Source organism: Hyperolius riggenbachi, chromosome 6 (assembly GCF_040937935.1).
Source record: "Hyperolius riggenbachi isolate aHypRig1 chromosome 6, aHypRig1.pri, whole genome shotgun sequence".
Lineage (NCBI taxonomy): Eukaryota > Metazoa > Chordata > Amphibia > Anura > Hyperoliidae > Hyperolius > Hyperolius riggenbachi.
In genome coordinates this window covers 373,466,251-373,494,108 of record NC_090651.1, presented here as the reverse complement: position 1 = coordinate 373,494,108, position 27,858 = coordinate 373,466,251, and the positions used below count along the sequence as shown (strand labels likewise).

General features: G+C 43.0%; 1 protein-coding gene across 1 annotated transcript; it reads left to right on the top strand.

The window, feature by feature from the left end:
- On the top strand, positions 1 to 27,160 carry LOC137521953 (chymotrypsin inhibitor-like). Its single transcript, XM_068241911.1, has 4 exons — positions 1 to 140; positions 3,718 to 3,772; positions 17,460 to 17,483; positions 26,845 to 27,160. Exons 2-4 carry the CDS (start codon positions 3,736 to 3,738, stop codon positions 27,072 to 27,074), a joined length of 291 nt encoding a protein of 96 aa, XP_068098012.1. The 5' UTR covers positions 1 to 140; positions 3,718 to 3,735; the 3' UTR covers positions 27,075 to 27,160.
- Positions 27,161 to 27,858: the final 698 nt, after the last annotated feature.

The window sequence follows — 27,858 nt, the reverse complement described above, 5'->3', positions numbered from 1 at the left end:
ACAGCATCCCGGTGACTTCATTCCTGATCTCCTCCTCTAAATAAAGCTACGTAAAAAGCGAGCTGATTTAAATACACCTGTGCTGTGCTGCTTCCAGCCTAGAGGTGATCACTCAACACAGAGGGCAGCAGTGATTGAGGGTGAGTATTGGATACATTAAATAAAGGCGCAGGGAAATAAGGGCGCACAGTAATGTAGTAGTAAAATATTGTTTTTTGACATCGATAATTAATAATTTCAACTAGCTGTTTAATATAAGTCGCTGTTTTGCAAGCACTGTGCTGGCGATACTCCCCCTATCTCTGTGCTAAAAACGTACTTGTCAATGAACTATAACTCCAGCTACACTGTAAAGAAACACTGAAGCGAAAAAAAAGAATATGATATGATGATTTGTATGTGTAGTACAGCTAATAAATAATACGTTAGGAGCAGAGACATAAGTCTAATATGGTTTCCAGTACAGAAAGAGTTAAGAAACTCCAGTTGTTATCTTTGCAAATAGCCATTGAGCTCCACCACTTTCACAGTCTCAGAGAGCTCTGTCTTCTGCTGGGTACACACGTTGCGATTTCCCGCTCGATCCGCGGATCGATTCGATTATTTCCAACATGTTGATACTTAATATGCAAAATCGACGGCTGTATCCATCGAAACCCGATCGAACATGTTGGAAATAATCAAATCGATCCAATCGATGCGGCGGATCGAGCGGGAAATCGCAACATGTGTACCCAGCATTCTGATGGTTTTTATCTCAACTGTATTGTTTTTTTCTTTTGCAGAGAACAGTTTAGGACAGGTCAAAAGTTCACTACTCTGCTCTGTAAAATCATTTAGAATGCTGAGTAGTGTGTAAACTGCAAATATTAGAGAATGATGCCATGTTGTAAAAAAAAAGCTGTAAAACAAAATAGAAATATAAGAATATTTTTTTTTTTGCTACTAATGTTCTAGTAATTATCCGTACTACATAACCAATTCATTAAATCATAATTTGTTTTCGCTTCAGTGTCTCTTTAAACGTATTTGGCAATGATCGTTTTTCATTAGGGGAGATAATAAATTGATATTTAACAATCTATTGCTGGAGTGGACTAACTAAAACATTAAATGATATACTGGCAAAATCAAAATACATTCCCTAGATCTTTAATGCAAAGGGGAAGGGCAGGGGACGATACATAAGGTATTTTTATTATTACTGGACAACATTAAGATTATATTGCAGTGATCTTTATTCACAAGAGAAGGACATAAAACGATATTTAACAATCTATGGTTGGAGTGGACAAATTGTTTTATTAGATGATATTTAACAATACTGTTACAGGCACAATTACAATACAATCGCTAGATCTTTTCTTAAAAAACGGTAATTCATGTTTTTTGAAGTAGTAGAAAACTATATAAATAGCAGGAGCCCAAATTTCCGATCTGGCGCCCCAAAGAACAATAAATTGTATTGAGTCCTATGGCGGCGCTCAATTTGTACACTTGCCGCATGCTCCCCATTTCCCTGCTTTGTGAGTATTATAAAGAGGGTGCAGAGGTAAATAAGGTACATCACAAATCTTTGAGATTTCGTTGCATAAACTTTTTTTTTTTTTTAACTTCAGGTTATAAAAAAACAAACAAAAACAAATTAGCCCATATGCAATTAACATTTTCTCCTGAGTTTTTTCTCTTAGGAGATACGTTTTAATCTTGTACTTTAAATATTTTTCAGCACTTTGCAATTGAATAACTACCAAAATATAGGTGAATAGTGATGCTGCGAACTGGAAATGTTCAGTTCGCCGCAAACATTCGCTAATCGTGCGAACCGTCACAGACTTCAATGGGCAGGCAAACTCTAAAACCTAGAGGGACTGTTTCTGGCTACAAAAGTGATGGAAGAGTTGTTTAAAGGGGCCTAACACCTGGACTGTGTCCTAGCGGAGGGTGATCTATGGCATAGTCACACAAAAAATGATGTTGCTGCCGCAGAGTCGTGTTTTAACCTCCTTGCCGGTTATCCCGAGCTCAGCTCGGGGTAACCTGCGCAGGAGGATATCTCAGGCCCCGCTGGGCCGATTTGCATAATTTTTTTTTTGTTACAAGCAGCTAGCACTTTGCTAGCTGCTTGTAACTTCCGATCGCCGCCGCTCGCCGCCGATCCGCCGCAATCCGCCGCGCCGAGTCGCTCCCCCCGCCCCAGAGCCCTGCGCTGCCTGGCCAATCAGTGCCAGGCAGCGTTGAGGGGCGGATCGGGATTCCCTATGACGTACCGACGTCCATGATGTCGGTGACGTCATCCCGCCCCGTCGCCATGGCGACCGGGGAAGCCCTGCAGGAAATCCCGTTCTCAACGGGATTCCCTGCATACTCTGATCGCCGAAGGCGATCGGAGTGGGTGGGGGGATGCCGCCGCTTAGCGGCTATCATGTAGCGAGCCCTTGGCTCGCTACATGATTTAAAAAAAAAAAAAATTAAAAAAATGTGCGGCGCTGCCTCCTTGCCGGATTTTTTAGACCGGCAAGGAGGTTAACCCCTAAAAGGGCAGAAGTCACATTACAGTCCAACATTTGTGGAATAAAGTGCTTTAAAATGTCCGATGTGTGTACATGTCGGGCAGGTAGTGTAGGGGTTAGGCCCGGTTCACTCTGCCAGATCAAACGCCCCATTTACCGCACCGCAAAGAAACGCAAAGAGCTTTAGTAAAAACATCAGCTGAGCAAATTACTGTTTTTACTAGCTGACACCTCCAAGACATGAATGTTAGACCTCTCGGCTGTAATATTTGTGTAGTGGTGAGTGACAGTCGCCGTGCTTTTGTTCACGTTCAAGGGAGTGCATGCGATCACTGTTTTTCAGCCCCTATGGTGGGGCTGAGGTAGTTCATTGACTGTTAACCTCCCTGGCGTTATGATTATTTCCAGATTGAGGCCACCGCGCGTGGCTGCGAGACTCGTGGAGGCACTTCCCGGTCTACGGGAACGCTGACGAATCCCAGAAACCATGCCATGCACAGCTATGGGATTCACACCCTCCCGCACGGAAACTGATGGCAATGTCGGCCGAATCACTAAGATGAGTGATTCGGCTGGCGCCACTATTGTTTCCTACGGCAGTTTCCCCGCACGATTTGCCTGCGGGGAAACTCTGCGGATTCAGCCCGGTTTACTCACTAGTGGAAACGGGCCCTTAGGGTCTAAAAGCCATGCAATTTTTTCACAAGCTTTTAGACCCTAAAACAAGAAAGAAAAGAAAAAAAATACTACAGAGAGATCTGCAGCAGCTTCTGCATATAACTCACTCAGGCACGGGATTACCACTCTGAGCTGTGGATTTCCGCTAAGTAGGTTGAGTGACCAAAGAAAAAGGACAAGGGGAGCAGAGGTGGATGTCGCTGAAGAAGCTGGACCAGGAGGAGGGTGGCGTTGACTTTATGTGCTGCTTATCTTCAAGTGTTCCACCCATTGTGGTCTGTGATGAGAGATCACTCAGGTGCCTTCGCAATGCACTTGTACCGAGGTGGGTGTTGGCCTTCCCACGACTCAGTTGCCTATGGCACTGGTTGCAATTGCAAATAACAATGCCGTTGTCAGAGGCAAAAATAAAAAGTATCACACGGCTGAGCCTTGTGATGATGGCCAAAGCTTTGAAAATTGTGAGATGGGCAGATTCATCACTTACACCTGTTCTAAAAAATCTTTTTTATTTTTTCCAATTTAGTTACCTCCAGGCAGAAACATGAGTCTCAAAACCATCTTCCTCCTTATCACTTTGGGTAAGTTGACATTTATTTCAATGGGCATTTATTGTTCTAATTAAACTTTTTTCTCAGTTTTCATAAGCTTTATGTTATTTACACCTAATAGGCTTTATCTGTCTAGGCCCTGTACATGAGGATGGGGGTGGGGATTGGGGGGTTGTTGAGGCTGAAATGACCGCACATTACATCCTGTACAGCGATAGACTCACATTTCAGTTATTTGCTGCTGGGTTTTGGCAATTTGATGTGATGTTAAAGTGAACCTAAAGCCTCGAAAAAAAAAAATGAGATTAACTCACCTGGGGCTTCCCTCAGACCCCTGCAGCCGATCGGTGCCCTCGCAGCCCCGCTCTGATGCTCCTGGACCCGCCGGCGGCAACTTCCGGTTTCGCCGTCACCGGCCGACAGGCATGGGAACGCGAGTGATTTTCCGCGTTGCCAGCCATAATATCGCCCCCTACGCTGCTATTGCGACCTCCTGGCCACAATAGCAGCATAGGGGGCGATATACAGGCTGGGAACGCGGAAAATCACTCGCGTTCCCATGCCTGTCGGCCGGTGACGGCCAAACCGGAAGTGTTCGTCGGCGGGTCCAGAAGCATCGGACCGGAGCTGCGAGGGCACCGATCGGCTGCAGGCGGCTGAGGGAAGCCCCAGGTGAGTTACTCTAATTTTTTTTGAGAGGCTTTAGATTCACTTTAAGCTGTATAGGAGGCAGGGGCTTAGCAATAGGGGTTGCAGAGGTAGCGACTGCATCGGGGCCCTGAAGGGCCCTCCCTCAACTACAGTATTAGCTCTCTATTGGTCTTGTGCTCATAATAATCACTTCTATAGATACTTTGAATAGTGGCAATCATTATCTAGCTGCTCTCCATCCCCTTCTTGCACCTCTGACACTGTAGTTGCCATTGGCAGATTTTGGTGTGTCGTATCAATTGTTATGTATAGAGTGCTTGGGGGGCCCCATTGTAAAACTTGCATCGGGGCCCACAGCTTCTTAGCTACGCCACTGATAGGAGGTAGGTAGATATGGTATATTATAGAACATTTTATTTTGTGGCACTGAATTCATATATGTATACTACTTTGAGATGACAGTTTGGTGATTCTTGTAGCTAGCTGAGCACTACAGGGAAAGAAGATCCTAAAATACTGCACCACTCATATATAGATTCAAAAATGAGTCAATCTTTATTGCACCGCAAATCCATTAAAATCAACTGAAAACATATTGTAATAACAGTAAGTGCCAATAATATGAAGAACTATATGAAACAGTAATTGATAAATATTGCCCAGAATACGAGCAACTGGTTAGAACAATAAATAAACTCACAATAACAATATCAACAAACAGTATAATTCATAAAAGCAGTTCAAAGTGTCAACTGTCAAGTGCATAATATAGTGCATAATATAGTGCATAGTGCATAATATAGTGCATAGGTGCATAATATAGTGCATAGTGCATAATATAGTGCATAGTGCATAATATAGTGCATAGTGCATAATATAGTGCATAGTACATAATATAGTGCATAGTATATAGTGCATAGTGCATAACATAGTGCATAGTACATAATATAGTGCATAGTACATAATATAGTGCATAGTGCATAATATAGTGCATAGTGCATAATATAGTGCATAGTACATAATATAGTGCATAGTACATAATATAGTGCATAGTACATAATATAGTGCATAGTGCATAATATAGTGCATAGTGCATAATATAGTGCATAGGTGCATAATATAGTGCATAGTGCATAATATAGTGCATAGTGCATTATATAGTGCATAGTGCATAATATAGTGCATAGTGCATAATATAGTGCATAGTGCATAATATAGTGCATAGTATATAGTGCATAGTGCATAACATAGTGCATAGTGCATAATATAGTGCATAGTATATAGTGCATAGTGCATAACATAGTGCATAGTGCATAATATAGTGCATAATATAGTGCACAGTGCATAATATAGTGCATAGTGCATAATATAGTGCATAGTGCATATCATAGTGCATAATATAGTGCATAATATAGTGCATAGTGCATAATATAGTGCATAGTGCATAATATAGTGCATAGTACATAATATAGTGCATAGTATATAGTGCATAGTGCATAACATAGTGCATAGTGCATAATATAGTGCATAGTACATAATATAGTGCATAGTGCATAATATAGTGCATAGTGCATAATATAGTGCATAGTGCATAATAGAGTGCATAGGTGCATAATATAGTGCATAGTGCATAATATAGTGCATAGTGCATTATATAGTGCATAGTGCATAATATAGTGCATAGTGCATAATATAGTGCAAAATGCATTATATAGTGCATAGTGCATAATATAGTGCATTATATAGTGCATAGTGCATAATATAGTGCATAGTGCATAATATAGTGCATAGTGCATAATATAGTGCATAGTGCATAATATAGTGCATAGTGCATAATATAGTGCATAGTGCATAATATAGTGCATAGTGCATTATATAGTGCATAGTGCATAATATAGTGCATAGTGCATAATATAGTGCATAGTGCATAATATAGTGCATAGGTGCATAATATAGTGCATAGTGCATTATATAGTGCATAGTGCATAATATAGTGCATAGTGCATAATATAGTGCATAGTGCATAATATAGTGCATAGTGCATAATATAGTGCATAGTGCATAATATAGTGCATAGTGCATTATATAGTGCATAGTGCATAATATAGTGCATAGTGCATAATATAGTGCATAGGTGCATAATCTAGTGCATAGTGCATTATATAGTGCATAATATAGTGCATAGGTGCATAATATAGTGCATAGTGCATTATATAGTGCATAGTGCATAATATAGTGCATAGGTGCATAATATAGTGCATAGTGCATTATATAGTGCATAGTGCATAATATAGTGCATAGTGCATTATATAGTGCATGGTGCATAATATAGTGCATAGTGCATAATATAGTGCATAATGCATTATATAGTGCATAGTGCATAATATAGTGCATAGTGCATAATATAGTGCATAGGTGCATAATATAGTACATAGTGCATAATATAGTGCATAGTGCATTATATAGTGCATAGTGCATTATATAGTGCATAGTGCATAATATAGTGCATAGTGCATAATATAGTGCATAGGTGCATAATATAGTGCATAGTGCATTATATAGTGCATAGTGCATAATATAGTGCATAGTGCATAATATAGTGCATAGTGCATAATATAGTGCATAGTGCATAATATAGTGCATAGGTGCATAATATAGTGCACAGTGCATTATATAGTGCATAGTGCATAATATAGTGCATAGTGCATAATATAGTGCATAGGTGCATAATATAGTGCATAGTGCGTTATATAGTGCATAATATAGTGCATAGGTGCATAATGTAGTGCATAGTGCATTATATAGTGCATAGTGCATAATATAGTGCATAGTGCATTATATAGTGCATAGTACATAATATAGTGCATAGTGCATAATATAGTGCATAGTGCATAATATAGTGCATAGTGCATTATATAGTGCATAGTGCATAATATAGTGCATAGGTGCATAATATAGTGCATAGTGCATAATATAGTGCATAGTGCATAATATAGTGCATAGGTGCATAATATAGTGCATAGTGCATTATATAGTGCATAGTGCATAATATAGTGCATAGGTGCATAATATAGTGCATAGTGCATTATATAGTGCATAGTGCATAATATAGTGCATAGTGCATAATATAGTGCATAGGTGCATAATATAGTGCATAGTGCATTATATAGTGCATAGTGCATAATATAGTGCATAGTGCATTATATAGTGCATAGTGCATAATATAGTGCATAGTGCATAATATAGTGCATAGTACATAATATAGTGCATAGTACATAATATAGTGCATAGTGCATAATATAGTGCATAGTACATAATATAGTGCATAGTGCATTATATAGTGCATAGTGCATAATATAGTGCATAGGTGCATAATATAGTGCATAGTGCATAATATAGTGCATAGTGCATAATATAGTGCATAGTGCATAATATAGTGCATAGTACATAATATAGTGCATAGTGCATTATATAGTGCATAGTGCATAATATAGTGCATAGGTGCATAATATAGTGCATAGTGCATAATATAGTGCATAGTGCATAATATAGTGCATAGTGCATAATATAGTGCATAGTACATAATATAGTGCATAGTGCATTATATAGTGCATAGTACATAATATAGTGCATAGTGCATTATATAGTGCATAGTACATAATATAGTGCATAGTGCATTATATAGTGCATAGTGCATTATATAGTGCATAGTGCATAATATAGTGCATAGTGCATAATATAGTGCATAGTGCATAATATAGTGCATAGTGCATAATATAGTGCATAGTGCATAATATAGTGCATAGTGCATAATATAGTGCATAGTGCATAATATAGTGCATAGTGCATAATATAGTGCATAGTGCATAATATAGTGCATAGGTGCAAGGTGTCTAAGCAGCAATAATGATAAAGGTGAAAAAAATGGAGAAGGAAAAGGGAAGAGATAACAAAATGCCACGTGGGTTGTGTGGAAAGGAAAAAAGAGAGAGTAGTAAGTAACAGAGATATGAGGGAAACAGGAACATAGAGTTAAAAAACCCAGTCTGAGCATGGAAAGCAGCGGAGAGAAAGGTGGGCTTACCAAGAAGGAGCTGGGAATGGATGCAACCCTATCTGTTACGGTTTCATATATTTTTTTAATATTAGTAGTGACGCTTACCCACACCTATTTCAATATGTTTTTAGTTGATTTTAATGGATTTGAGGTACAATAAAGATTGATTTATTTTTGAATATATATGAGTGGTGCAGTGTTTTAAAAAGGAACTGACACAAAAATCTTAAAAATTAAAACACATACAAATAAGAAGCACATTTCTTACAGAGTAAAATGAGCCATAAATTACTTTTCTCCTATGTTGCTGTCACTTACAGTAGGTAGTGGAAATCTGACATTACCGACAGGTTTTGGGCAAGTCCATCTCTCCATAAGGGATTCTCAGCATGGCCTTTATTCTTTATGAAGACACTGCTTGAAAAATATTTACACAAAGATGCTGACCAGCCTCCCTGCGCGCCGTACACTTTTTTGGCAGTTGATGGAGCAACTGACATTCACTGAGTGCAATTTAAAAATAAAATAAATCCCTGTGAACTCCCCATGAGGAGATGGGCTAGTCCAAAACCTTTCAGTTCTGTCATATTTCTTCTACCTACTGTAACTGACAGCAACATAGTAGAAAATTAATTCATGGCTCATTTACTCTGGAAGAAATGTACTTCTTTATTGTATCTGTTTACATATATTTAACATTTTAAGATTTTCGCGACAGAGGTCCTTTAAGGATCTTCTTCCCCTTAGTGCTTGTCTACATTTTTGATCCATTCTGCGCACTCTAATTTCAAATATTAGCTCTTTATTATGGTTGATGGTGCTTGCCCAATGCCCACCCTTTGTGTTGTCTTGTAGCTAGTTGGCCATGTGAAAGTCTACTTTAACCACCTAAAGTGGAACTATAACCAAGGATTGAACTTCATCCCAATCAGTAGCTGATACCCCTTTTTCCATGAGAAATCTTGAAATGGATCATCGGGGGCTCTGCATGGCTGATATTGTGGTGAAACCCCTCCCACAGTGTGATGTCAGCACCTAGGTACTGACATCACACTGCGGGAGCCTTGTTGCATTGTGAGAAATAACAGCTGTTTCAGACTGCCCAAAAAGCAGCATCTCCTTCCACAGACCTCACCTGCCAGCAGTAAAGATGTCGTAAAGATGTTTCAGAATGTAAATCAGGGATTTAAAAGATTTTACAATGGGCAAACACTGACCAAATCATTTATACATAATTATTGTAAAAATGTAAAACTTTTTTTTCAGTATGTTATTTTCACTTTAACTTTCTCTTTAACACCCCTCCATTAAAGCGGAATATAACCCTGCATTTCAACTTTGCTCTAAAACATTATTTACAGCATATTATATGAAACCAGCATTTTTTTTTTACTAGACCAGCATTGGAAGGGTTACACAGAGCTTTAAAGTTCCTGGAGATTTCTGCAGATGCATCCGAAGCTGAAATAGATACATTTTGTTTACATAAATGTATCTAAGTGTTGAATGTGACTCACTCTCTCTGACTGAGCTGGAGGACAGAAAAAGTGTGTAACATTCAACACTTAGATACATTTATGTAAACAAAATGTATCTATTTCAGCTTCCGATGCGTCTGCAGAAATCTCCAGGAACTTTAAAACTCTGTGTAACCCTTCCAATGCTGGTCTAGTGAAAAAAAAAATGCTGGTTGCATATAATATACTGTAAATAATGTTTTAGAGCAAAGTTGAAATGCAGGGTTATATTCCTCTTTAAAGCAGTATAAAACCCTGACATAATATTCAATAAAAACATGTTTTCTTACTTTTTATATGCCATGCGGTTAGCATATTTGCTTTCGTGCATAAGTATTATTATTCATTTACAAATTATACGTTCCCAAACCACACTTTTTTTGCTTAGAGAGCTGACTTTGCATTTTATTCATAACTGCTTTATTCATCTTCTAATGTAATCAGAAATGCTTTCTGATTGCCTGACACTGTTCAGAAGAGTCTGCAGTGTCAGAGAAGTGTTTACATTCCTCACTTCATACAATTAAAGGGAAGGGTCAGGGAGGGGGGTAAAAAAATAAAAATCAATATCCACTTACCTGAGGCTTCCTCCAGCACGTGGCAGGCAGGAGGTGCCCTCGCCGCCGCTCCACAGGCTCCCAGTGGTCTCCGGTGGCCGACCCGACCTGGCCAGGCCGGTTCCCAGGTCGGGCTCTTCTGCGCTCCAAGGCCTGGCACTTCTGCGTCCCACGCGGGCGCGCTGACGTCATCGGACGTCCGCCGGGCTGTACTGCGCAGGCACAGAACTACTGTACAGTACTGTAGTACAGCCCGGCGGACGTCCGATGATGTCAACGCGCCCGCGTGGGACGCAGAAGTGCCAGGCCTTGGAGCGCAGAAGAGCCCGACCTGGCAGCCGGCCTGGCCAGGTCGGGTCGGCCACCGGAGACCACCGGGAGCCTGCGGAGCAGCGGCGATGGCACCTCCTGCCTGCCATGGGCTGGAGGAAGCCCCAGGTAAGTGGATATTGATTTTTATTTTTTTACCTCCCTCCCTGAACCTTCCCTTTAAGTAAACACAAGATAACATTATCTCCAGTTCGGATGCGTCCAGCTTTCCCAGCAGGGAGCTTCTAAGTCCTGTGTTTAACCCTCTGAATGCTGTTCTAGGAAAAAAAATGGTGGTAGTATATAATATTCTGTAAATAATCTATTCGTGCAAACAAGAAATGCTGAGTTTCATTCTGCTTTAAGAAAACCCCCCGGAAAAAATGCATTATTTCTCAGGTTTTTGGCCATTATAGCTTTAAAACAATACATGCTACAATAATTAAAACCCACCTATGTATTTGCCCATTTGTCTCAGTTATTACACCATTTAAACGGGAACTGAAGAGAGAGGTATATGGAGCCTGTCATGTTTATTTCCTTTTAGACAATACCAGTTGCCTGGCTGCCCTGCTGATCCTCTGCCTCTAATACTATTAGCCATAGCCCCTGAACAAGCATGCAGCAGATCAGGTGTTTCAGTGGTTCAGACTTATAAGTCTGATCTGACAAGACTAGCTGCATGCTTGTTTCTGGTTTTAATCAGATACTACTGCAGAGAAATAGACCAGCAGGGCTGCCAGGCAACTGGTATTGATTAAAAGGAAATAAACATGACAGCCTCCATATACCTCTCTCTTCAGTTCCCCTTTAAATTATGTCCCTATCACAATGTATGGCGCCAATATTTCATTTGGAAATAAAGGTGCATTTTTTTTCAGTTTTGCATCCATCACTATTTACAAGCTTATAATTTCAAAGATAATAGTAATATACCTTCTTGACATGCATATTAAAAAAGTTTAGACCCTTAGGTAACTATTTCTGTTTTTTTATTGTAATTTTTTATATATATATAGCTACACATTTTATTTGGGTATTTTTGGGAGTGGGGGAGGTGAACAGTTAATTTTAAATGTAATTTATTGTATATATTTAAAAAAAAAAAAGTATGTAGATGTAGTTTTACTATTTTGCTACAAGATGGCCTCAGTCAATTTTTTTCTTCCTGTAAGCGAGCGACCACATTTACAGGAAGTGTAGGGAGATTGTGTTTTTGTTTTTTTTCAGAAAGATCATGGCTTCTCAGAGCTTTGCCATTCATTGATCTCCGGGCTAATGGGCAGCAGCACGGGAGTGCACAGCAGAGCGGCAGGAGCCTTTTGAACATAGTAGTTACGTCCAAAAGGCTAAAATGGATATACGTCCATTTTGCCTTAAATGGTTAAAGGGGCACTATAACAGAAAACTGTACAATTGTTAAATACATGCGTACACATATCTAACATATGACAAAGGTACATTTAATGCATATGTCTTTTTAAATTGTACAGTTTTTTTTATCATAGTGCCCTTCAAGTGCAGTAAGTTATTTTGGCAGGGAAACTGGCACAATCCTGGCACATGAGATTATATTGGTGCACAGTTCACCATATATAACATTTCGCATGGCATACGGTTTAATTTGCATACTTTGGTTTAAGATTTTGTCTGAGGGTTTAGGGAGAGGGTTTAGGAACGATAGTAGTGATGAGTGATTATGGCTGTTTGTACTTTTTAAATATTTTTTATAGATAGGAAGAAGAGAATGTTTGTGGAACATTACATTGCCTTTTCACGTGTGTCTTTTTGACAAATGCGCTAAAGTTAGACAGTTAGTGGGGGACTTTCAGGATTATGATTAGGCACAAGTAAAAGCAGAAAGTCAAAGACTTCACAAATACTTTATACATTTGCTACCTGCTCCATTCGCTGGCTCCCGATGATCACGTCCCTCATGGGGTTCAGGGACCAAGGGGGCGGAGCAGTGCTTACAGCTATAGCAGCGCTCACAGCTGTAGCAGCGCTCAGTAAGTAACGTCGGCACCGTCAGAAGACGGAGCTGAAGTTTCTTTAAAAACACAATAATTCGGCCTCCAGCAATAGGGTATTAAAAGACACCCCTGCCCTTAAAAAAAGGAAAGGAGCGAGTGCGGCATGCTAAACGCTTCACAGTGGGTAATGCCAAATATAGGCGCCCGGTATATATGTAATAAAGTTGCCCCAGTATAGGAAGCAAGTATAGTTGCCCCCAGTATAGGTAGTATAGTTGCCCCAGTATAGGTAGCTAGTGTAGTTGCCCCCTGTATAAGTAGTATAGTTACCACCAGTATAGGTAGCATAGTTGCCTCAGTATAGCTAGTATAATTGCCCCCAGTATAGGTGGTATAGTTGCCCCAGTATAGCTAGTATCATACCCTCTCCTGGGTCCCCTCCTTCCGCACTCTCTCCCTCCAGATGTGGCAGGCAGGCCCGGCTGGTGGGGAATGACTCACCTGACTCCTGCATTCCAGGCGTTTGAGCGTTGTGTCACCGTCACGTGCCACAGGTCTCCACCTTTAATGTTGCTCACTGTGCTTCCGCTAAGCAGGAAGCACAATGAGCGGTATTGAAGGCCGAGACCTGTGGCATATGATGGTGAGGCAGCGCTCCAGTGCCTGGAACGCAGGAGTTATGTGAGTCATTTTCTGCCCGACCGCAGTGCCTGCCTGCCAACCGCATATATATGGAGGGGGGAGAGTGCAGAAGGAGGGGACCGATGTGTGTGGGGGGTTTCTGGTTACCCATCCAGCCTCTGTCCCCGCTGCACCTCCTTCTTGCGCTGCTTCCCCTCCTGCTCATGGCCTCTGTGCGAGGCCTCTGTGACACCCCCTCCCTGTCTGTCACCCGGTGTGGCACGCCCTCTGGCGCCCAATGGATGCCAGGGGTTGGCTGTACATGGAGGGGTTGCAACATATGAAAGATAAGGCTGCAAATGGGCAAGGGAGACTGCGAATGGAGAGCAACACATGAAAGAGGGTAGAACTACTGCCCAACTACTGTACATGAAAGAGAGGGGCAGTATAATTCAAGGATACAAATGCGGACATCGGTGGCCATTTTCTTGTAGCACTACAGAGTGAGAGGGGGCTGGGAGAAGCACAGAAGATGCCTCTCACGCAAGAGAGGAGGCTGCTGCGGCGGGAACAGGCATAGAGGTAGTGGTCGCCAGCTTAGAAGGATACACAAGCAGCAGGCCGCGGTAGCGGAGGGGGGAGCCGGCTAGGGCATCTATACTGCCTACACTGGGGAAGCTGTACTGCCTACACTGGGGCAGTTATACTACCTACACTGGGACAGCTGTACTACATACGCTGGGGCAGCTCTACTACCTACGCTGGGGCAGCTATGCTACCTACACTGGGGCAGCTGTACTACCTACACTGGGGCAGCTGTACTACCTACACTGGGGCAGCTGTACTACCTACACTGGGGCAGCTGTACTACCTACACTGGGGTAGCTGTACTACCTACGCTGGGGCAGCTATGCTACCTACACTGTGGCAGCTGTACTACCTACACTGGGGCAGCTGTACTACCTACACTGGGGCAGCTGAACTGCCTACACTGGGGCAGCTATACTACCTACACTGGGACAGCTGTACTACCTACGCTGAGGCAGCTCTACTACCTACGCTGGGGCAGCTATGCTACCTACACTGGGGCAGCTGTACTACCTACGCTGGGGCAGCTATGCTACCTACACTGTGGCAGCTGTACTACCTACACTGGGGCATCTATACTGCCTACACTGGGGAAGCTGTACTGCCTACACTGGGGCAGCTATACTACCTACACTGGGACAGCTGTACTACCTACGCTGAGGCAGCTCTACTACCTACGCTGGGGCAGCTATGCTACCTACACTGGGGCAGCTGTACTACCTACACTGGGGCAGCTGTACTACCTACACTGGGGCAGCTGAACTACCTACACTGGGGCAGCTGTACTACCTACGCTGGAGCAGCTGTACCACCTATGCTGGGGCAGCTGTACTACCTACTCTGTCTGGGGCAGCTGTACTACCTACACTGGGGCAGCTGTATTACTACGTACACTAGGGCAGCCAGGGCCGGATTTCTTGAAAGTCCACAAAGGTCAAGGCCTAGGGCGATACAATTCAGCAGGGCGCATGACTTGGAGAGATAAGAGGTCACATGTCAAAGTAAATCACTTCTGCTTTGCTCTATTCTGCCTGAATTCCAGAGATCCCTGCATCTCTCTCACTGCAGAGTGTGTGTGATGACAGTCAGCATCTGTTGTCATCTGAAGATCTCGTCCAGTATAATGAGTGGGGACATACAAGCTGCTGTGAGAAAAAAAATATATGGGCTCAAGTAGTAGAACTTTTGAGTTCAGATTAGTTTTTTTATGCACGCGTTCATGGACAGGAATTATCAGCTCTCCTCTCCCCCTGACTGATATTTATTACTTGGTCAGAGCTGTTAAAGACCTGAGACCTGTTGAATTTATGGTTTGTTTTTATTTCCTAGGGAATGACAGCAACATTCTCTCTGTGCTACTGTTTAACTCTTTCCTGACATGTTTTAGAAGCAGCAAAGCATTGTACTGTGTTAACCATCAGTGAAAGCAAGATGTTTTGAAACAGAATGACAACTGTATTACATTTATTTATATTTACAAAACAATGTATACATCTCCTGCTGACTGTATATATAACTGTATGTCCTAACATCTTGTATACAGTAACAAAGTCTGAAGATGGCTCATTAGCCAAAGGCTCACTATTTTCTTTTGGTTAGCCAATAAATATTATCATTCTATTACAAAACTTAAAAACTTCCTGCTGACTGATTAAGATCTGTCTTAACTTGCCCCAAGTGCTAAATTGTCACTGTGTAAAGTACACCTGAGCTTATGCTAGATACACATGATGCAATTTTCTGACAGATTTACTGTCAGATCGACTATTTCCAACATGTCCGATCTGCTATCCGATAGATTTTCTGAATGATTTTTTTCATAGAAATGAACAGAAAATCGATTGAAAAATTGATCGGATCGGAAATCAGACATTGGAAATAATCGATGTGACAGTAAATCTGTCAGAATTGCATTGTGTGTACCTAGCATTACACTACATCTATGCCAGCGTGTGTAGTGTTGGATCCTTCTACTTACCTGTTCTGCTTTGGATGGGTTTCTCTCCTTTGCGCTGCACCATCACCTGTTTGTGACTCTGACTGAAGCAAGTCGCACAGAGGATACAGAAGAAGCAGTGCATACTCTGTCCTCTCGGGCTTCTTGTTATTACGCACTCCTGTACTGATGTGCACAGCAGCCGAGGCTGGGAGTGTTATGGGTGTGTGTACTTGACAAGTGCTGCTCATATATGAGCATCATTTCTGAATTATGCAAGCCCTGAACACTATCGGCTGCTGTGCATCCAGGCTGGAGTGCAAAATTACATGGAGTGGACAGAGCATGCACTGCTTCTTTGAACAGGGGGGGGGGGGGGGGGCAAAGCAGCAAAACAGACAGGAGCCCATGTAACCCAGTAAACACTAGTCAGAGTTGGACAGAATGGGGGGGGCGGTTGGTGATAGCCGGCCTAGGGCGCTGGAAAGAACAAATCCGGCCCTGAGGGCAGCTGTATAACTACCTACACTGGGGCAGCTGTACTACCTAGGCTGGAGCAGCTGTACTACATACACTGGGGCAGCTCTACTACCCATGCTGGGGCATTTATACTACCCATACTGCGGAAGCTATAACCATACTGGGGCAGCTATACTACCTATGCTGGGGCAGCTATACTACTTATACTGGGGAACTATACTACCTATACTGGGGCAACTTTATTAACTATGTACGCCCACTTTCCAGTGCATAGACACGCCCCTTTTTGACCACAAGGAAGATGAGCTGGGGTGGCCAAGCTTACAAGAGGATGCATGCTGCTTGACTGCTTCTACACGCATGAGAAAAGGCAGAGCAAAGTGAAAAGCAAAGTCAACATGGTGGAGTTCAAACAATCTCAGAGACAGGAAGAGAATCAGACAGTCTGGTGGCAGGTCAGGTGACTTTCTTGTGACTTATGCATAGCTCCCAACTGTGCCCCTTTCGGAGGGACAGTCCCTCTTTGGGAGCCCTGTCCCTCTGTCCCTCTTTCCTCCTCATTTGTCCCTCTTTCAGGACTTTGTTCCTCTTTCTATGTAAATATATATATTTCTCTACTAAAAAATGTGTTTGACTCTAAACTTTATTCCCATCCTTTAAATTGATATATTACTGATTTTAAAATGTTAGTATGAAGGAAAATTATCCAGGGTAGAGAGGACCAGTGTGCTTGAATTAAAAAATATATATATATTTTTCTTATGAAATGTTGATGGTACCCGTGACTAAGGGTGTGATGGGGGCGTGATCAGGAGTATGGCAGGGGCAGGGGCAGGGGCGTGGTTTAAGTTTCCCTTTTTCTCATCTCAAAAAGTTGGGAGGAATGCTTACGTCAAATCATTACAAATACACTTATAAGATTGACTTTGTAGGACACACTTTGTAGGACATCTGGAACTGTTCATAATTATACATGCATTGTCATCTTTCAAAATTACTTACAACTTTTTATTTTTTATTTTTCTCAGCACTGATCTCGCTGTGCCATGCAGGTAAGTCAATGGGTAACAAAATAAATATTGTTATATGTTTACTGCACTCATTACAGCCCGCAGAGTCTATAATGGCTGGATAGTGTCATGCTTAACCTTCCTGGCGGTACACAGTTTCTGATGCTGCGTCCGCGGGAGGATTTTTTCAAATAAAATTTGGATAAATTGCTTAAGCTAGTGCTTTGCTAGCCAACTGTGGCCCCCAAGTCCCCCTGCACCACTGTGATCCCCCCGATCACCGCCGGCTATATATTTACCTGTCCGCGATCCCGCGAGAGTCGCAGCTTCACCATGTAGCTTCAGTCGTTGCTATGGCGACGATCTGACATGACATCATGATGTCATCGACGTCATGACATCATGCGCAGTCCCAATCCTCCCCATAGAGAAAGCCTGGAGCTGAGTGGGAGGCTGCGCCATCGTGGGATTCCTGGGGGGGTATGTATAACGGCGGTGATCGGGGGGGGGGGGTCGGAGGAGAGCGGAGGGACTTGGGGGGGCATGCTTAGCTAGCAAAGTGCTAGCTTAAAGCGGAACTGTAGATACAAATTAAACACATTGTTTCACTTACCCCAGCAGCTGTCCTGTCCCGCGCCCAGTCTCCACGAGTCTCTGTTCCCCCTCCGCCGCTCCGTTCCGAACCTCGACTTGTAAGTCGAGGCCAGCGCAGCCCTGCCAAGCATATCCTTTCTTCGTGTTCTGGTCTGCAATAACGGGGAACGCGAAGAAAGGATAGGCGTGGCCAGAGCCGTGCAGGCGCGGTGGCCTGGCGGCGAAACCGAAAGTAGCTGGCAGCAGGAGAACGGAGGCTCGGGCAGGACCGGAGCGGGACAGGATGGCTTCTGGGGGCTTGGGGAAGCGCCAGGTAAGTGAAACAATGTGCTTAATTTGTATCTACAGTTCCGCAGCATTAAGCATATAAAACAAATTTTATTTAAAAAAAACTCCGGGGGCATTAAGCCGATGCAGGTCGGGCTTACTGCCAGGTAGGTTAAGGTCTCTGCCTCTGACATAGGTGGCCAGGGTTTAAATCTCAGCACTTATAAGCAGTAAGCCAGCACTTATTCAGTAAGGAGTTCTGGGGCAAGATTCCCTGCCACTGCCTACCAAGTGTGCTCTAGTGGCTGTCTTGCAAGCGCTTTGAGTCCAACAGAAGAAAAGCGCTATACAAGTACTGGCATTATTATTATAATTATAGATTACAGTAGTGATTTTCACCAAATGACTGGAGAATCCTATGTCCCATGGCGATATGTCTGGCATAGGGATGAGTGGAAAATTCTCTGGACGCGTTACCTGGAAGTGGAATCCACACTAGCATCTTAAAAAAGCCACCAGCCATATGCTCCATTGTCAAAAAGCTGAGCGGTTGTTGCCTTTTGCACAGGGGCGTTGCTAGGATCCCAAGAGATCCGGGGCACTTTGAGGCACTCCAGACAGAAAATGGGTGTGGCCACGCACCATAATGTGGGTGTGGTCTTGGGTGGAGCCAAATTTACATGAACTTAACAGTGATCTAAGTGGGCCATCCCAGCAAAATTCAACAAGGAAGAAGGCTGGCACATCCAAAATTAGTCTTTATTGGTTCCATGTAAAAATTATGGCCAACGTTTCGGAGCCGCGTAGGACCCCTTTATCAAGGCAATATTTGCTCGGAGGCAGTCTGCTGCTGTGCAAAAGTTCCTGCATAGGAAGTGGGAGTCTGGCTCCTCTAACACTCGCTGACAGCGATGTGTATTCACTGGGATTTACTGTATTCATTGCTGCTGCTGATCCCAGTGAATACACATCACTGTCAGCGAGTGTTAGAGGACACAGACTCCCAACTTTCCATGCTGGAACTTTTGCACAGCAGCAGACAGATCTTTGCCTCTAAGCAAATATTGCCTTGATAAAGGGGTCCTACGCGGCACCGAAATGTTGGCCATCATTTTTACATGGAACCAATAAAAACTAATTTTGGATGCGCCAGCTTTCTTCCTTGTTGAATACTGCATAGAGGGCTTCATCCCTCTTTTCAGCTGTCACACTCCCCTTAAAGAGAAACTCCAACCTAGAATTGAACTTTATCCCAATCAGTAGCTGATACCCCCTTTTACATGAGAAATATAATGCTTTTCACAAACAGACCATCAGAGGGCGCTGTATGAATGATTTTGTGCTGAAACCACTCCCACAAGAAGCTCTGGGACCGCAGTACTTTTGGCAGTTTGTTACAATGTAACAAGGCTCACAGACAGGAAATAGCTGTTTACTGCTGTCTCTAACAGCCAAAACAGCTAGCAGCAGCTACATAACTGCCCACAGTAAAAATGTCACCATGTAATAAATGTCAGAATGTAAATCGGGGAGAGGAAAGATTTTACAATGAGCAAACACTGACTAAATCATTTATACATAATTATGGTAAAAAATGAAGCACTTTTTTTACTACATTATTTTCACTGGAGTTCCTCTTTAAAGACTATGGGGTTGATCCTTTAGTCAATGCGAGACAATACTACCAATGTGATGCCCAACAAAATGTCTGATGAAGCCCCCTCTTCATTAATAAAAAACAATACAAAAATGCAGCATATCACATAAATAGATAGTATCATTTAAACATAACTAGACAGAGTTCCCTGGCTTCTGTGTTGGCTGGTCTGGCTTTCTGCTGGGCAGGCTGGCCTGCCGCCAGGTTATCTGGCAGTTCCCCCCATAGCATTCCCTGACCTTCTAGTGGACCCTCTTCCATGCTCCCACGGGCCTCCCATTGTGGCAGCACAACTCCCAGCATGACCCCATAGAAGAACCACAGCCCCCTGCATGCCACCATAAAGGCATCACAGCACCCAGCATGCCCACATAGAGGCACCACAGCACCCAGCATGCCCACAGAGGCACCACAGCACCCAGCATACCCCTGATTGATGCACCATCTGGGGCACTCCAGAATAAATCCAGGGCACGTGCCACTGATCTTTGGGGCAAGAAACGCCCATGCTTTTGCATGATCACTAACTCAGAAAAGGATCTAGCCTTTAAAGGATACCAGATGTGAAGAAAGGTAGAGAAATGGTGGAGCAGGCAAATACTATCACTTGTTCTGACGCCAACCTCTCCCGCTGCACAGCTATCAAACCTAATAATAACCATACCTTTTCCGGGTCGTCGAAGTCGGGCTTTACTGCGCAGGCACTGGCCGGAAGTGATCTGCGCATGTGTATTAAGTCACACATATGATGACGTATGACAATGCTCAGACCACTCCCCACCACGGTCAGCACCTGCGTACGACCTAGAAGAGGGTCTTTGGGGGATTTTAGGTATGATAGGTGGGCTAGAGAGGAGAATAAGGGGAGCAGTGGGCATCCGGACAGGTCTTCTCCCCCTGTTTCCTTACCTTTGTTCGCATCTGGTATCCTTTAAAGCTTGAAGGAGCAGCATTAGTTTAACTTATCAGCCCCCATTTCAAAGTTTCCACGAGTCCAGTGCATTCCTGTCCACTGGTGTATGCTGGGAGATGTGGTGTTCCCAGCGCTGCTGCATAACAGGAGATGCAGTGTACCTGGCCACTAGTGCATGGCGGCTGCTAGTGCTAGTGCATCCATGTGGCAGCGACGACATTTGCAAGATGGATGCCCTCGTGGAGACGGGAGCTACGGTGCAACCCATGTAGGTAAGTTCTTTTAACACTGCCCCCACACAAAGCCACTCCCTTAAGAGGAGGTTCATTTAACCTCTTCAATCCAGTGTTGTTCACTTTATGCATCTGAGCAACTTTCACCTCCTATTCATTTGCCAATAACTTTATCACTACTCACCAGAATGAATTGATCTATATCTTGTTTTTCCCACACCAATTAGGCTTTCTTTGGGTGGTACATTTTGCTAAGAATTATTTTATTTTAAATCCATTTTAACGGGAATATTAAGAAAGCAATAGAAGAAATTCATTATTTTTCATTTTTGACCATTATAGTTTGAAATAAATACATGCCCCTGGGGGTCTTTTTACTTACTTTTTTCAGAACATGTAGCTAGCACTTTGCTAGCTACATATTCTGTCCGATCCCCTAAGCTACCCGCCGATCCGGCGCGATGCACCGCTAAAGGGGCTGTCCCCACCAAAACGCCTAGCGCAGCCTGGTGGACCACCGCCAGGCTGCGCAATGGGAAGGATCGGAGCTCTCCATGATGTCATGACGTCATGTCCGATCATCACCATGGCGACGGGAGAAGCGACGATAGGAAGTCAGGCTTCTCGTGGGATCTCGCACGCGTAAGTATGGCCGGCGGTGATTGGGAGGGTGGATGCGGACGCGGATGGCGTGGCTTACTGCTGTAGCTAGCAATACGCTAGCTACAGCAAGGGGGAAAAAATTATTTAACAAAATGGGTAATGCGTACTCATGTACGCATTACCCAGAACGCCATGGAGGTTAAAACGCATGTGTATTAGTTGCCCATTTGTCCCGGTTATTTCACCATTTAAATTATGTCACTGTCACAATTTATGGTGCCGATATTTTATTTGGAAATTGAGGTGCATTTTTCAATTTTCGTCCATCACTATTTACAAGCTTATCATTTATAAACTATATTAATATACTCTCTTGACATGCATTTTCAAAAAGTTCAGACCCTTAAGTATCTATTTATGTTGTCTTTTTCAATTGTAATTTTTTTTTATTAAAAATGTTATTTGGGTATTTTTGGTGTGGGAGGTAAACCGTTAATTTTGCATGTAAAATAATGTACTTATTTAATAAAAAAATGAATGTAGGTGTAGTTTTACTATTTGGCCACAAGATGGCCACAGTCAAAAAGTCCTGGAAGTGATCAATCTCGTTTCCAGGAAGCTTTAGGAGGACGGGCAACTTTTTTTTCTGCAGAAAGACCGTGGCCTCTGATAAGAACTATAATCCCATTCATTGATCGCTGGGCTAACGGCAGGCGGCGGGAGCGCGTGCGGCCAGCGACAGCAAGTGCAGTCTATCTGGACAAGAATATTCGTCCAGATAGGCTTAGGTGGTTAAAATATTTTATGTAGGTGGTGCTTGGTTCCCTTTAATTCTGCTTCTAGCCATGCATGTTCACATGTAAGACACAGAAAAGGATTAAGATGAAATGGGACCCTAGGCAAGATAGCACTTTTTGTCCACTGCTGATGGTCACCTGGCGTTTCTAGTTAGATTTGGTGGGGGCCAGCATCCGCCAGACCCCAGACTCTCACAATATATCCGATCCGATCGAGATTCGATTTGCCATTGCAAAACAATGGCAAATCGAATTGAATCCCGATCAGACGTGTCAGATTGAATTGAATCGAATCAATGAATCGAATGGGAAGATTTCCCCCCCCCCCCTTTGAAAACCTTATATAACACAAAAAGACATGTTACATCTGAACACTCCGATGACACTCCTGTTTTATATCATGTTTAGATCTCTGCCTGGGCTTTAAAGGGGCACTATGGCAAAAAATTATAAAGTTTAAAATACAGTATGTGCAAGAAGTACGTTTTTTCCAGAGTAAAATGAGCCATAAATTACTTATCTCCTATGTTGCTGTCACTTACAGTAGGTAGTAGAAATCTGACAGAAGTGCTAGTTCATGGGGGGATTCTCAGGGATTTACAGTATTTATTTTCAAAAGCACTTAGTGAATGGCAGTTGCTCTGTCCAACTGGCAAAAAACTGTGCATTTAACAGTAGTGCAAAACTACATTACCGCGGGGCTCCTGCGGCAATTTGCGTTGGCCTGGGAGTCATGTTTGTCTATGGCGGCGCAGGGTCCTTAAACAATACGCTTCAGCATACCCGAAGCAGGAAGTGATCGTAGGCACATGTCACTTTCTGCTTGGCTGGAGGCCAGTCAGGGAACACTGTATATTAACGTGGTGCAGGGGTGAGCAGAAAGTACGCCCAAACGAAATTACGCATCGTAATTCATAATTACGCATCATGATTGTAAATCAAAATTGGTAAATTACGCTTACGAATTTACGTGTAAACCGTCATGCGTAATTACATCTGTTACGGATAAAAATCACACATGAAGTAATGTACCGTATATACGGTTACAAAATTACACATTGTCAAGGGGAAATTTACGCATAAAACAGTTAATGAATTGCGGAAAATTACGCATAATTAACCTCTTGAGGACTGCAGGGCTAAACCCCCCTAGTGACCAGGCCATTTTTAGCAAAATAGGCCACTGCAGCTTTAAGACCAAGCTGCAGGGCCGCACAACACAGCACACAAGTTATCCCCCCGTTTTTCTCCCCACCAACAGAGCTCACTGTTGGTGGGGTCTGATCGCTCCCCCCATGTTTATTTTTTTAAAATAAATATTATTGTTGTCTGTTTTTTTTTTTAAACCCCTGTTTCTTTAAATACCCTCCCTCCCTCCCTCCCCCCAGCTAGCCAATCATGGCGATCAGCTCTCATAGGCTTCACCCTACGAGAGCCGATCGCTCTCTTGTCCCCCATGGGGACAGCCGCGTCACACGGCTGTCCCCAGTGCAGATCGCAGCGCTGCACCATGTAAATAGACGGCGATCACGCCGTCTTAACAGTCTCCCGTGCGGCAATAGCTCCGCCCCCAAGCAGGAGATGTGCGCGCAGCCTGCGAGCGATCTCCTGCAAAACAGAGCCCCAGGACTTTACGCCAATCGGCGGTAGGCGGTCCTGGGGCTGCTGCCGCCGCGGCCACGCCCATCGACGTGACGTGGTCGGCAAGAGGTTAATTGTAATCATAGTTTGCTCATTAACCCATTTGCGTTCCGTCGTTTTCACTTGAGAAATGTTCACCTCCCATTCATTAGCCTATAACTTTATCACTACTTATCACAATGAACTGATCTATATCTTGTTTTTTTCCGCCACCAATTAGGCTTTCTTTGGGGGGTACATTTTGCTAAGAGCCACTTTACTGTAAATGCATTTTAACAGGAAGAATAAGAAAAAAACGGAAAAAAAATCATTATTTCTCAGTTTTCAGCCATTATAGTTTTAAAATAATACATGCCTCCATAATTAAAACTCACATATTGTATTTGCCCATATGTCCCGGTTATTACACCAATAAAATTATGTCCCTATCACAATGTATGGCGACAATATTTTATTTGGAAATAAAGGTGCATTTTTTCCGTTTTGCATCTATCACTATTTACAAGTTTAAAATAATAAAAATATAGAAATATTTCATCTTTACATTGATATTTAAAAAGTTTAGACCCTTAGGTAAATATTTACATGTTTTTTTTTTTATTATTGTTGTGTTTTGTTTTTTTATATTAAACATTTTATTTGGGTAGTTTTGGGAGGGTGGGAGGTAAACAGTATGTTTATAATGTAAATGTGTGTTAATTTTCATTTGTTTTAACTTTTAGTTGTAGTATTACTTTTTGGCCACAAGATGGCGGCCATGAGTTTGTTTACATGACGTCACTCTAAGCGTAACACACGCTTAGAGCGACGCATGGGGGAGGTAACAGCCAGAAAAGGTGCAGCTTCCGAGAGAAGCTGTCACTTTTTCAGCGGGGGAGAGGAATCAGTGATCGGGCTCCATAGCCCGATTCACTGATTGCCTGGCTAACGAACCGTGGGCCGGGAGTGTGCGTGCACGCGCGCGATCGGCCGCAGGAGCCCATGGTTCCTGGACGTAGTTTCTACATCCAGGAACCAAAATAGGTTAACGTGGTGTTCCCTGAAGGTCTGTTTTTGGTGATGCGATGCGCTGGCGCAATGCACCACATCGCTGACGCCATTTTACAGTGTGAAACCGGCCTTGGGCTGTGTTCCCACTGAGAATGGACATTTGTCCATTCTCCACTCATAGCTAAACTGACTGAGAACGAACTCCAAATAGGAGCCTTTCACAGTTGGCACTCTGCAATGGATTCTGGGAGATACGTTGTTGTGGTAAGCGGCCCGCTCTTTTGTGCTGCCCGATAATCCTGGGCAGGCGAATGGTTGTCCCCCCCCCCATATAGCCTACCGTGGTAACCCACATACCTCCCACCTTTTTGAGATGAGAAAGAGGGACACTTAGGCCACACCCCTGCCCCACCCCTAGTCACAAGCCGCCACATCTCTAATAGTGCCCTGGGAACACCCCTAGCCACACATACCATAAATATTTCATAAGAAAAATGTTGTTTTATAATTCAAACCACACTAGCCCTTTCTATCCTGCTTCACTTTCCTTCATATTAACACTTGAATATAAGAAATGTATTAATTTAAAGGTTGGGAATAAAGTTTAGAGTCAATTAAATGCATTTTTCAGTAAAAAATTACATACATTTAAGTAGCTCTGTACATCAGTCCTGAAAGAGGGACAACTGAGTGAGAAAGAGGGACAGGGGAATTGGTTCCACAAAGAGGGATTGTCCCTCCAAAAAAGGGACAGTTGGGAGCTATGAACCCATCACCCCCAGGCTCCAGTTGGACCATCAGAGCAGATATTATTACATTATTGACCCAAGTGTCAACCGAGCCTCATTCTTCATTTTTGCACGCAACCCACTCCCCCCACGTGTGGCTGATCTATCACACAGACAATATCACACAGGTTCATATCATTCCCGCTCCTGCTCTGGGTCATCTGTGCTGAAATAGGATATACATGATCCAAACAAAACAAACAAACACAGAACATTTATATTGCGCTTTTCTCCTGGCGGACTCAAAGCGCCAGAGCTGCAGCCACTAGGACGCGCTCTATAGGCAGTAGCAGTGTTAGGTAGACTTGCCCAAGGTCTCCTACTAAATAGGTGCTGGCTTACTGAACAGGCAGAGCCAAGATTCGAACCCAGGTCTCCTGTGCCAGAGGCAGAGCCCTTAACCATTACACATCCAGCCACTATCCATCCAGCTGCTTCCGCCTCTCCAACATGGACGCTGCAGTAGAAGTAGTTTTTTTTTAAGATATTCCCTACAATGGATTTAAACAATGATGCTGGCCAGCTTCCCTGCTCGCTACACAGTTTTTTGGCAGTTGGACAGAGCAACTGCCAGTCACTAAGTGCTTTTGTAAGTCACAGCAACATAGGAGAAAAGTCATTGATGGCTCATTTTACTCTGGAAAAAATGTACTTCTTATTTATCTATGTTTATACATATTTTACATTTTACAATTTTTCACCATAGTGCCCCTTTAACAAGCTAAATCAAAAACAGTGCTTGGGGCCCATGTAAAACTCACATCGGGGGCCCCAAGCTCCTTAGTTACACCACTGGAGTTCACCTTATCATTTCCTGCAAAATGCAAATGTTTCCACTGGAGTTGTTATCAGCAGATCATTGACTTGTAAAATTAGCAGTCTTGTAACTCATGCTTAACCCCTTCTATTTCTTTGTTCAGCTCCAGAAGATTGCGGACCTGACAAAGAATTCGATAAATGTGGCACGGCCTGCCCAGAAAGCTGTGAAAATTTTGGACAAATAGTGATTTGTAACAAGATGTGTGTGCCGGGCTGCGTCTGCAAGAAGTCATTCATTCTGAAGGCTGATGGTTCCGACACCTGCATCCTTCAAGAGAATTGTCCAAAGATCTACACTGAGTACACTCAGGGATCACGAATCTACTCCTAATGCAGATCAGACATCAGTGCTAACCTGTGCAGAGCGCACAAAAAATGAAATCTGACTGAGAATAAAGATACAAGCATCCAACTAAAGCTTGTCCTGAGTTTTTGTACATTCACGAAGGAGGGACAATGAGTTATCGGGGCTAGAGAGGTTTTTTGAAAATATTCCTTTTTTGTTTTTTTTTTTACACAGTGAACAGTACCACTTAGGGCCCAAAAATAAATAAAAAAATAAAAAAACTAAAGAGCTAAAGGCTAAAAAAAATAGCAGGCATGAGAAGAACTTGTGCTGACTAGTTCAGCACTGCCGTGCATGTCTCAGTGACTAGAACAGTTGTTTGCCCCAGAGTAGTCAGTGTGCGGGCTTCCCCTCCCATACAAGTTCCCTGCTGACATATTGGACCTTTGGAGGTCTATTTCTGCTTCCAGCCACCTCAAATGCCTCATAGATTAACACTAGGTGGCAGACTCATGCCCACACTCCACTCAATGCGAGAGGATGGATGGCTAAGCAGTGACAACTTGTGGAAAGATTGGGTGAGAGTATTACTCTCATCATGAGAGACGGGCCTTTGGCCCCGATTCACTTTTTAGAGATAGCGACTGCCAAGAGTGAGATTTCCTCCAAAACCCAAGTGCGGGGCTGGTGTTCCTCCCATGCGCAGAAGGAGGTTGTGTTTAGCAACCATGATTTGTGAGTACCTCAGTTCTTTTCTTTATGATCATTTCAAGTGCCAAACATACTGCACTATATTGCACTCCTGTCCTTCTTTTGAATTCTTTCCTTA

Bases quoted from the DNA above. Each gene is read 5' to 3' on its own strand.
- LOC137521953 (XM_068241911.1), top strand. From the start codon at position 3,736: ATGAGTCTCAAAACCATCTTCCTCCTTATCACTTTGG. The intron at 3,773-17,459 runs GTAAGTTGACAT...TATTTTTCTCAG, and splicing joins CTTCCTCCTTATCACTTTGG to CACTGATCTCGCTGTGCCAT. The intron at 17,484-26,844 runs GTAAGTCAATGG...TTCTTTGTTCAG, and splicing joins GATCTCGCTGTGCCATGCAG to CTCCAGAAGATTGCGGACCT.